The 12,506-nt window shown below is 39.6% G+C and overlaps 1 protein-coding gene across 9 annotated transcripts in view; it reads left to right on the top strand.

Moving 5' to 3' along the window:
- Window positions 1-12,506, top strand: part of Zgrf1 (zinc finger GRF-type containing 1) — a 108,454-nt gene that overhangs the window by 143 nt on the left and 95,805 nt on the right. For 7 of the 9 annotated variants that reach the window (XM_029563863.1, XM_029563861.1, XM_029563859.1 and 4 more), the window contains exons 1-4: window positions 16-147; window positions 3,805-3,894; window positions 5,882-5,962; window positions 12,166-12,225. In XM_029563863.1, the coding sequence (XP_029419723.1) occupies window positions 3,874-3,894; window positions 5,882-5,962; window positions 12,166-12,225 (162 nt within the window). In that variant the 5' untranslated portion in view covers window positions 16-147; window positions 3,805-3,873. Of the gene's footprint in view, window positions 1-15; window positions 152-3,804; window positions 3,895-5,881; window positions 5,963-12,165; window positions 12,226-12,506 lie in introns of those variants that run through there. The other 2 variants (XM_029563855.1, XM_029563856.1) reach the window with 2 other exon arrangements.

Here is a 12,506-nt window from a genome sequence, read left to right as displayed (position 1 = left end):
GCGGGGTCTTGGGGAGCGCCGGGCAGCGCCGCACTGGACGCCGAATGCGGTTGGCGGGCGCGGAGAAGTTTCAGCTGCTGCCGGCGAGTACTGATGGCGTCACGCTCGTTAGCGGGAGAAATTCAAAAGTGGATTTTGCGCTACGAGGCAGGTTAAGTGGCTCATTTCTCGGGGCTCCCTTGGAGTGGAGGCTGGTTAGTGAGGGGGACTTGCGTGTTTCGGGGAGCACAGGCGAAAAACATAGAAGCGGTCAGGGCCCGGTCGAGGTGGCCGCCGCTCTCCGTGCGCCTGGTTGCCGCCTCGCAGGCCGAGGAGCGGACTCTTCGGTGATGGTTTGGGAGCTGACAAAGGATTAGGTCTGCAGTGCCATTTAGTGACAAGATTTTGAGTAGTTGAGTTTTGGCAAGTGAAAGTGGTGTTCTTTAAGCTCTCTGTACCGGATGGTGGTGATTTGAAGCCTTGTTGACTTGATGTTTTTGGGTGGTGCTGGGTGGGTATCGAACATTCGCGCATGCTAGATGGATGAGCTAAAACATCATGACCAAGGCAATTTAAGATAGTTTAAGTTCCTGAGGAATGAGCCAGGCATGGGGAAGGCGTGGACGGCAGCTGGAACTCTCACATCTTTCAAGTATGCTGGAAATGGGAGGAGGCTTTGAACCCTCATAGCCAACGCCATACCTGCTAAACCTCAAACACTGCTTCAACTGGGGCCAAGTAATACTCGGAGCTATGGGGGCCATTTTCAATCAAACCACCACCTTCCACTCTCTCCCTCCCGTATGTCCATGACCACATCATAATGTAGCCTACTTTTAAGTCTCCATAGTTTTTGGCTGGTTCTCCTCTCTGTGTGCAGCTCTCTTTGGTGGGTGCTTCACGGTTCTTCTCCATTGCCAAGCAGGCTTGACCCTCTCAGCTTCATGAAATGACCTGTCAGAGCCTCTTATCCTATCAAGGCCTTCTCTCATGGACCCCTCATGTCATATTGTTATAGTTTGGGATCCACAAATGCCACAAACAGGTCAGTCTAGAGAAAGAAAGTTTTATTACGGCTGTGCTACACTCTTTCCTAAAGGGTCCGAGAGTAGTGTAGCCCCAAGCCTAAGCACTCTGGCTCTTTTTATATTGATCATGTTGCTAGGCAAGCAAGCAGAATACAGAAGCCAATCATTGAGTGTGAGCAAACATTATCAAGGAAATTCATAAGAAAATACAATTCTCCATCTAAACCCTCCACCCAAACCAAAGTACACCTGCATGGAACTAGCTTCCTTCTCTTTCATAAACAGACATTATCAATCTTACTGTTATTCTACATCTTACATTGCCTTTATTGGTTTGTGGAGTTCTCTCTAGAGGGGGTTTTATATAGCAATTGTATCCTAGAAACCTGATCTTTTAAAGTTTCCAAAGCTTACAGGTAGAGAATCCCCTTAACAATTTCTATTCTATTAAGCAACTATTACTATTTTGCAGAAGCAAGCCAAGCATAACCTACAGAAGCCATAAATCAGCAGTTAGCAGGAGTACTCTAGGGTGCTTTGACCTGTTGCCAAGACAACCAGGGCTCAGCTGGTGTGTTCCCATACCCTGGTGCCAGCTGCCTGATAGTTTCAGAAACTATAGACAGCCTAAACTTTAACATGGCATAGTTATGGTCAAGTAGGTGCACTCTTACATTACCGTATGCTGCCTGGCCTCTGTGACTCTGAAAACTTGAACGAAGAACTGATGACCCCCTCACTCTTGCATCTTTCATGCCTCTAAAGCCATCACTGCAAGAATGACACTGCCAGGTTAAGGTGCCAGCTTGGAATTGACCTTGAGCCCCTTGGATCACTTTTACAGCTGATTTTATATGTTTCTAAGAACAGAAAACCCCTTAGGTCTTTTCCTTTCATTTCCATCATTGGAAGCTTAGCTGGGTGGGGTCTTGCCTGGAGGGTACTCTTTCCATTGTTCAAGTGCAGATCTGGAAGCTCCTCCTTCCTGTCTCTAATCCAAAATGAGGTGCTCTTCCAGGACACCCTTGACTGCCTTGGCTCCAACATTTAGCTTCCCAGGACAAACTGTACATTTTGTGTTTCTGCTGCACTTGCTATTTTCATTGTAGATCTGCATAATCACATTAATAACCATGCCATGCATTCAACATTCGGCTGCCTTGACGTTTTCCTCTGCCAAAAATTAGTCCATTACTTTTTGTTTGTTTTTTGAGACAGGGGTTCACTCTACAGGCTGGCTAGCCTGGAACTCACTATGTAGACCTGGCTGGCCTGGAACCCAGAGAGATTCACCCGAGTATCTGCCTCCTGAGAGCTGGATTTAAAGGCCTGTGTCACTTTTCTTGACAGTCCATTTTTGTTTGGTCCTGGGCAAGTTGTTAGTTAGGCTGCAGCCAGTTTTCCATTGGGCCATGTATTTTTATCCAGTAATGGGATAATGATGGTAGCTGCTGCAACATTTGAAAAGGTTTTTCGTTTTTATTTTATGGGTATGAATGTTCTGCCTGCATGTATATACGTGCACTATGTGAATGCCTGATGCCAGAGAAGATAGAAGATAGAAAGATAGAAGATAGAAAAGGATCGCTTGGAACTGGAGTTACAGAACAGTTGTGAGCCACCATGTAGGTGCTGGAAACTGAACCCAGATTCTTTGCAAGAGGCCATCTCTCTAGCCCCCCAAAATATTTTTTTTACCTGAGTGTGTGGTGGCACATGCCTATAATCCTACCTACTCTAGAGGCTGAGACAGGAGGATCATAAGTTGAAGGTCAGCTTGGACAGCTTGGCAAGGACACTGTTTCAAACAAACAAGCAAAAAAGTCTGGGGATGTGGAAGAACTCTTGCCTAGAGTATGTAAGGGCCTGTTGTCAATCTCTAGCACTGGAATAAAAAAAAGAAAGAAAAGATGTTTTCTTGTAGAAGTATTATTTAGCATCTCTTTGGTCCTAGAATGCTGTACTATATTGACTAAGGTATATAGTCAGCCTTCTGTTTCTGCCTCTGAATTTAACCAGCTGTAGACTGGAAATACTCAGAAAAAAAAATTATCAGTATTCCACATGTACACTTTTCTCTTGTCATCATTCCCTGAACAATATAGTTTAATGACTACTTATAATTTACAGTGTATTAGGTATAAATAATCTAGAGATGATTTAGTGCTTGTGGGAGGATGTGCATATGTACTCATGTTATATGCAGAAACTATGACATTTTATACGTGAACTTAAGTGGCCCCAGATCTTGGTGTATGGTACTGAAACTAGTCTCCCATAGATTCCCAATACCCAGGAACTACTGCAACAGGGAAGATTTAAAACACGGGATTATTTTGTGGTGGGCACAATGATTTAGAAAAAGAAAAAATGAATTTGGGTTGTAAGAAATCAAACATATTGAAGGAAAAAATCCATTTCTGATATATGACACCTAGAGAGGTTTGTAGATAATACGTTTTATGAATTTTATTTAGTTTTATCTTTAGCTTCCATTGTGTGATATCACTCAACTCTAGGTGGTTAGATAGTCTTGGTATTTGTTGGTTCCTGTCTCTAGTCAAGGTTTATTGAAGCCAGGTGTGGAGGTGTACACCCTAATCCCAGCACTCTGGAGGCAGAAGCAGGTGGATCTCTGTGAGATCAAGTCCAGCTTGGTCTACATAGCTAGTTCCAACTCTACATAGTGAAACCCTATCTCAAAAAAAAAAAAAAGGACTTAGTGAGAAAATTTTTATTTGATACTTATTCTTTTTATTAGGGTTGATTGAATATTCTGTGCTGTTTTTTATTTTAGAGGACATAAATGTTGAATAACTACCAATTATTTTCTGGACCTGACTGGTTTATAATTTGAGAAGAAACAATGGAAAGCCAAGAATTTATTGTAAGTCTTCCTGATTTTCCTTTTGTGTGCGTCTGTGTAAGACAGGGTCTCCTGTCCTCCAGGCTGATCTCCAGGCCGACCTTCAACTCTTAACATAGCTGAGTATCCCTTTGAACTTTTGATCCTCCTGCCTTCGTCTCCCAAGTGCTGGGATGAGAGACTTGCACCACCATGTCCTGTATATGTGGTGCTGGGCATCAAAACCAGAGTCTGATGCATGGTAGGCCAACAGTCTGCCAACTGAGCTACAGTGTGAGCCCTGAGGTCTTACTGATTGTCACATTTTTTTTTCCCCTTTTTGCTTCCTTACCTTCTTTTCTTTATTTCTTCTTTTCTCCCTCAAATATCCTATTAGCATTGCCAGATTTAGCAAAACAAAAAGCAGAAATATGATATAAATTAAATTTAATTTCAGATAGACAACGAATAGGATTCTAGTATAATTGTGTCCCAAATATTGCACTGTAGTTTGTCTGGCAAACCCATCTTTTACCCACTGTTCCTTTGTACTATAAAAATTCTTTGGAAGCGTGAGAGCAAGAAATAATTTTTCTTTCTTCAAGGCCTGTCAATAGTGACACTCTTAGCTGCACTGACACACAATTGGTTTTAAGACCTTTTTGTAGTCTAAAAGTTTTTTTTAAATCTTTAAATTTTTAAAAACTAAGACATTTTTATAATTTTATGCATTATGAGTGTTTTGCTTGCATGTATGTACACGCACCTATGTTGTAAAATATCCACAGAGGCCAGAAGAGGGAGTTGAATCCTCTGAATTGGAGTTATTAACTGCCCTGTGGGTGCTGGGAATTGAACCTAGGACCTCTGAAAGAGCAGCCAGTGCTTTTAACTGATGAGCCATCTCTCTAGGCCCTCTAAAAAAATATTGAGAACACTTAAGAACTTTTGTATGTAGCACTTTTATCTTTTGATATTACTTATATTTGACATTAAAACATCAAAAATATTACTCATTAAAAAGCAACTAATAAAAGTATTAGATATTAATTTAAAGTATATATTTAATGGAAAGTAGTTGATTTTTCCAAAGCAGTAACAACAGCAGGAAAAAGCATTGAGAAAAGTAGCAATGTTAGATATTTTGTACCATTTTTTTTTTAAATTTTATGTATGTGTATGAGTGTATTGCCTGCAGGTATGTGAGTACACCCATGTTGTACAATGCCATGGAGGTCAGAAGAGGGCTTCGGATTCTCCTGGAACTAGAGTTAAGGATGGTTCATAGCTGCCATATGGGTGCTGGGAAAAGAACCTGGATCCTCTGCAAGAGCAGTCAGTGCTCTTAACTGCTGAGCCATCTCTCCAGCCCCTATTTTGTACATTTAAAAAATGTTTTATTTTATGAGTATGAGTGTTTTGCCTGCATGTAAGTGCATCCAGGTTGTGCAAGGCCTGTCGAGGCCAGAAGAGGGCCTCTGGTCCTCTGGAACTGGAGTTATAGGTCATTGTTAGCCACCCTGTGGTGGTGGGAACTGAACCTGGGGTGCCTGGAAGAGCAGCCGGTGCTCAGTGCTCTTGACAGGACCTCAATATGCAGCCCTGGCTGGCCTCGAACTTACTATGTACACCAGGCTGGCCTTGAACTCAGGTCTGCTTTCCTCTGACTCCTGAGTGCTGAGATTAAAGGCATGGTCACCACACCTATCAAAAATTTTATTTTTATGTGTATGAGTGAGCTTAAAAAGTTTTATGTATATGAGTATTTTGCCTGCATATATGTAAGTGCCCCTGTATGTGCAATGCCTGCAGAGACCTGGAGGGCATTAGGTCCTCTAGAGTTGGAGTTACTGATGGTTGTTAGTTGCCATGTGGGTGATGGGACCAAACCGAATACTGGGATTAAAGGTATGTGCCACCATGCCTGGCAAGATGTCTATTTTTATATGATATATAAAATAGACAATATTGAGTGTATATATACATATATATATATGTAAACTATTTCTTTTGTACTTTTGGAAATAAGGTTCTATATACTCATCAAAAGATGAAGAAGTCAAAAGTGTGGCAAGATGGAATTCTGAAAATCACTCGTTCAGGAAACAAGGTAAGTGCCAGGCAGTTGACTACAGAGTATAACAGCTATGATCCTGCCTTTTGGTTGAGCATTAAGAAAACTCTGTAGATAATAAAATGCTAATTATGGTTATGTACTACCATGATGTGTAAAAAAGTTTTCAAATCATTTCCATATCACAGTGGTTAATCTATACATTATGAAATGAGTATATTTAATTTTTGATTTAAATGAGACTTACATTGTCACGCACTTACTATTGGCTGGACATGATGCTTTCTTTGTATCATCTTTTGTACAATTCTGGTACAAATTAGGTATTTTATCTCTGCTTCACTGATGATAGCACTGAGGGCCGCAGGTGTCGTAGCATACTCTGGAGACTCACAGGTAGAAAGTGGATGAGTCGCTTAGACTCTTTGGCTCCAGATCCATGTTCTAGCTATGTATGTCTCTTTTAATATTACTGACATATTACAAGAGCCTTATTATAGTTGAGTCATTGATGTTACTTAGGACATATTGTCTACACAGTAATGATATCTGTGGTCTCCTATTGAATTCATACTCTTCGGTGAGGCATTTAATGATCTCTGTATTCTGTCCTCTTTCTACTTATCTGTCGTTGTGAAGCTGTTATTGAGGGAAGCTTTTCAGTAGGGAAGAGATTATTTACTACATTAAAGAACAGTCAATTTGTTAAAAATAAAGTATTTAATTTGTTAAAATAAAAGCTAGCTTTGCTTTAAGCCTTCAAGTTCAACTTGTGTTAGCATATTAACTTTATAAACCCATGATTTTCTTTTATTTTTTGGACTTTTTAAAATATTTTATTTATTATTATTTTTTTAATTTTATGTGTATGTGTGTATTGCCTGCATGTAGTAAGTGCACCTGTGTTGTGCAAAGCTTGAGGAGGACAGAAGAGGCTGTCAGATACCCTGGAACTGGAGTTACAGTTGTTAGCTGCCATGTGGGTGCTGGGATTCGAACCCGGGTCTTCTGTAAGAATAGCCAGTGTTCTTAACTGCTGAGCCATCTCTCCAGAGATGTTTTTTGGTCTTTTTGAGACAGGGTTTCCCTGTAGCCCCAGCTGGCCTGGACCTCACTGTGTAGACCAGGCCTTGAATTCACCAAGCTCCACCTGCCTCTGCCTCCCAAGTGCTGGAATTAAAAGCATGCACCACCAGGCCCTGCTTAAACCTATGTATTTTAACAATTACTTTCAGTGGGGGTCTTAGGTTAATGTCCAGTAAACTTAAGTTAAAAAAAGGCAGAATGCTTTTTTTTTTTTTGGTCTTTCTGAGACAGGGTCTCCCTGTAGCCTCAGCTGGCCTGGAACTTACTATGTAGACCAGGGTGGCCTTGAACTCATAGAGATCCACCCGCCTCTGTCTCCTGAGTGCTGGGATTAAAGGTGTGTGCCACCGTGCCCGGCCATGAAAAAGGTAGAATGCTTTTAAATAACCAGAATATTAACAAATAGAGCTGGGTGGTGTGGTGGCTGAGGAGGGAGAATCACAAGTTCAATGCAGTTTGGCCTACATGGTAAGACCCTATAGCAAAACAAATAATATAATTTACCCTAAACATCTAAAATTTATAAATTTAATATATTTGGTTTTCTTTAGTATTTTAGTTGCTTGAACAAATACTTCCTGTCTTTGTATTAATTATAATAAATTAAGCTTATGAATATAGCTAATCTCAATGCTATTGAAATATTTTCATACTGTTTATAAATCTAATAAAATTTACCTTTCCTTTTGAGTTAAAAAGGGAGTGGTGTTGTAATCCTGTCTATAATTCCAGCACATGGGAGGTGGAGGCAGGATGATCCAGAATTCAAGGCTACCTATTTCAAAACCAGATTGTACTTGTCTTTTTAAAAAATTAATTCATTTCTTTTTATTTTATATGTATGAATGTTTTGCCTTTATGCAAATGCATCTGTGTCATGCAATACCCAGGAAGGCTAGAAGAGTGCATTAGATTCCCTGGAACTGTTTATAGATAGTTGTTAGCTGCTGTGTGAGTGCTGGGAAGTTCTCTGCACTCCATCCAGTGCTCTTAACCATTGACCCATCTCTTTAGGCCCCTATATCTGTTTAAAAAAAAAAAAAAAAGCAACAAAAAGTTGAATACATGAAAAAAGAATTGACTGGGCATTGTAACTCATGCCTGTAGTCCCAGCACTTGGGAGGCTGAGATATAAGAATTGCCACAGTTAAGAAGCCAGCTAGGGGTATATAATGAATTCCAGGTCAGCCTGGGCTAGTCTGGGGTGGGCGGGGTGAGTTGAAGAGAAATTGATTTAGGGAGAGAAATTAGGGAGATAGCTCAGTGTCTTAGAATGCTAGAACACTTGCCTAGAAGGTTCAATGCCCACTACTGAAGGAAAAAAATTTCCAAAATGAAACTCTTAATTATATATAGTTAATCTGTGAGAGAGATTTAAAATGTAAACGGTCTGTAATACTACCATTCCCTTTTATTTCTTTTTAAAGTTTTAGTATTTTATGTGTATGCGTGTATTGCCTACATGTAGGTAAGTGCACCTGTGTCATGCAATGCCTGCGGAGGCAGAAGAGGCTGTCAGATCCCCTGGAACTGGAATTACGGAAAGTTGTTAGCTGCCATGTGGGTGCTAGGATTTGAACCCGAGTCTTCTGCAAGAACAAGCAGTGTTCTTAACTGCTGAACCATCTCTCCAGCCCCACCATTCCCTTTTCAAATGAAAAGTCACTTTATGAAAGTAAAAACTAACACAAATATCAGATTATGATACCTACCATTATCTTAATTAAAATTTTTGATATTGTTGGTTTGAATTACTTCATTGTCTTGATACCTAGTTATAAATGTTCCAGGAGATTAAAGTACCTTTCTCTTGAGGAAAGAAAGTGTTGTTATTGCAGCTAAATTTGTTAAGATATTGTGAACTGAGGTTGATAGTGTTTGGAGTTGTGACTTCAGACCTAGGTCTGTTTGCTAATTATGGGATAACTACCAGCATCATTAAGGGACATATTGAGCCTTTAGTTGAGTTGAGAATCTTCAAGTCTCTGCCATTTGAAAGGAGTAGCCATATACTTCGTATCCATATGTTGAAGTTGTGTCACTAATCTATTTTTTTTTCTATTTGAAATAACTGTTTAGTCCTGTTCACATCCATATTTTTAAAGTACTTGTCTTAGTCTGATTATTCACTATTTGATACCATCAGACATTTTTTAAATTTATGTTCTTCCTCTTTGTTTAGAGCCAAAGCCTTAAGAACCTTATTAACACATACTATATGGCTCAGTGTGGTATTTCTATACAATCATACATTGTACATTGATTGTATCCAACAGTTTTTTTTTTTGTTTTTTTTTTTAACCTCCTCATACCCTCTCAATTAATTAGACATTCAGGTTGGCTTTTTTTGGTTTCCACATGAGAGAGTGCACGTGGTACTTGTTTTTCTGTGTCTGGCTTATTTTACTTAACATAATGTTCCCCAGTTCCATTCATTTTGCTGCTGATGACTTTTTATAATTGAATACTATTCTGTTGCATGTGTATATATGCCACAATTTTTTTTAGCCCTGTGTTGATAGTTAGCTAGACTGATTGTATATCTTACCTCTTGTGCCATAGTAAACATGGGTATGCAGGTATTTCTTTGGTATACTGATTTCATTTCCTTTTGTATATATACCAGGGAGTAGGAGAGTTCAAGGCCAGCCTGGTGTATATAGTGAGTTCTAGGCCAGCTGGGGCTACAGGGAGACCCTGTCTCAAAAAGACTGAAAAAAAAAAAAAGGAAAAGCATTTCTGTATTTTGAGGACTTTTCACAGTATTTCTTTACTAGTGAGTACTAATGTCATTGACATTAAATAAGATTTCCTTTTTCTCTATATCTTCTTTGAGAAAGATCGCTAGCCTCTCAGTACCTGTTCTAGGAGACATAGCCAGGAACAAAACCAAAATATCTCTTACTTTATGGAAATAATATGGAGGAGACAGAACAGTAAACTAAGTGAATATGTATGTCTAGTGGGAAGGCAAATTGGAAAGAAGAAAATGGTGCAGTTGTGTGAGCAAGGGCAGACATAGACCTGACGGACATGTAAATCTCACGGGTTATTGTAAGGACATCTAGGAGGGGAGTTGCTGGTTCCTGTGTTGGTTCATGTAGATCATATTTAATTCTTTGAGGAATTGCTGCACTGTTTTCCAAAATGATGGAAATACCTTTAAAATTATTTTTTGGTTTTAATTTTATGTGTATTACCTGCATATATGTAAGTGCGTCATGTGCATGTAGTGCCTGTAGAGGCCAGAAGAAAGCATCAGATCCACTAGAACAGGAGTTACAGATGGTTATTAGCAGCCAAGTAGGTGTTGGGAACCAAACCCATATCCTTTGCAAAAGCAGTCTAGGCTTTTAACCATTGAGCCATCTCTCCAGCCTCCCTCACCTCCACCCCTCCCCCTTATATTTTAAGACAGGATCTATGTTGACCTGGTTGGTCTGGAATGTGGATCAAGCTGATCTTAAACTCATAGAGATCTGCTTGCCTTTCCTCCCAAGTGCTGGGATTAAAGGCATATGCTACCATGCCTGGCCCAGAAATTCCAATATTAAGAGGGTTTGTAGAGAAATTTCTTTGGGAAATGCTAGAGGCACAGATGAAAGATATAAAATGATAACTGCCTTAGCTTCGTTTCCTCTAACCCTCATATCCAACAAAAATTATTCATTATACCCTGTAAGTAGTTATCTTAATTCCCTGAGCCAACATATGTTATTTTAAAGATTTATTTTTATTTTATGTGTATGAGTGTTTTGCCTACAGGTATGTATGTGTACCATGTGTGTACCTGGTGCTGGCAGAAGCCAGAATAAAGCGTCAGATTCTCTGAAACTGGAGCTAAAGATGGTTGTGATCCTCCACATGGGTGCTGGGAACCAAACCCAGGTCCTCTGCAAGAGCAGTCAGTACTCTTAGTTGCCAAGCCATTGCTCCAGCTCTAAGCATTGATCATCTAATTGATCCTCGCACCAGTCATGCTATTACAACAGTCTCTTAATGAGCTTGTTGGGGATTTTGTTTTGTTTTGTTTTTTTTGGTTTCTTTTTAGTATAAAGTAGACCTTTTTTTTTAAGGTGACATTTCATCTGAGTGTCTTTTTTATATATTTTATTCTTTTTATTTTATGTGTACGCACGTATTGCCTGCATGTAGGTAAGTGCACCAGTGTCGCACAATGTCCATGGAGGACAAAAGAGGCTGTCGGATCCCCTGGAACTGGAGTTACGGTTGTTGTTAGCTGCTATGTGGGTGCTGGGATTCAAACCTGGGTCTTCTGCAAGAGCAGCCAGTGTCCTTAACCTCTGAGCCATCTCTCCAGCCCCAGCAGATTTTTTTTTTTTCTGACACAGATGTAAGTGTTGGAGTTAATAGAGGTGCTCAGGGAAAGGATAGTACACAGCCAAGTATGGATGTGAGCGTCTCAAGAATCACTTATCTTGTTCTGTCTATTGTATTCCAGTTGTTTTCTTCCCAGTTACACAGAAGGATCTTCCTGATGGAAATTAGGTTCTTGAATTTTTTTTCTTTTTTCTTGAGACAGAGTCTATTTATGTAGCCTTGGCTGGCCTGGTACTTGCTGTGTAGACCAGGCTGATGCACCTGCCTCTGCCTCCCAAGTGCTAAGATAAGGCATGGGCCACCACTCCTGGCTAAGAATTTGTGTATGTATGTATGTTTGTATGTATGTGCGCTCACGTGTATGAAGGCCAGAAGTCCATGTCAGGTCTCTCCTATCCGTCTTTTCCTTGTTTTCAAGACAGTCTTTCATGGAACCCAGAGCTCACCAGTTGGACTCTCTGGCAAGGGAGCTCCAGGGAACCCTTTTGTCTCTTCACCCTCGCATTAGTTACAGACTGGAGTCACCACACCTGACTTTTACATGGTGGTAGAGTTTGTGCTTGTGCACTTTACCATCTGAGCTATCTTCCAAGCCCCTCAGTTCTTAAATTTCTTACACCACATCTCTGCTCTTCTGCTGGGTAGTTGCACGATAAACATTTGAAATACAAGTATTTTCAAATACAAGTTACACAAAGTGTGTAATCCTTTTATTATTTGATTTACTTACATAATATTTGATTTGCTATTGAAGATTCTAAGAAAATTATTTTCTGTTATTTAAGAAAATATTTATCTTGTTCTTATACTAGGCAACTTTGTATGATGACAGCGGAGCATGTTTGGAAAGTCTGTTTCTTAAGTGCTTTCAGGTATTTTAATGTGCTTAACTTATTTTCTTATAATTTTAAAGTTTGTTTAAATACTTAATGTTGCTAATAGTTTAGGCATGGTACTAATTATAGGCATAGCTCATAATTATACCTAGTATTTGTTGTGCATTTATCATAGCTAGACCTTGTGCTAACAGCTGTGAGATACTGTTTAATTTCAACTTTCTTTTTTTTTTTTTTTTTTTTTTTTTTTTTTTTTTTTTTTTAGTTTCTTTTTGAAAAGAGGACGATAAATCTTTCACTGTGATATATCAAAATAA

The sequence above is a fragment of the Nannospalax galili genome, unplaced genomic scaffold, assembly GCF_000622305.1.
Source record: "Nannospalax galili isolate Female #2095 unplaced genomic scaffold, S.galili_v1.0 scaffold216, whole genome shotgun sequence".
Lineage (NCBI taxonomy): Eukaryota > Metazoa > Chordata > Mammalia > Rodentia > Spalacidae > Nannospalax > Nannospalax galili.
Note: the sequence above shows the minus strand (reverse complement) of the source record. Positions and strands in the feature narration are given on the sequence as shown.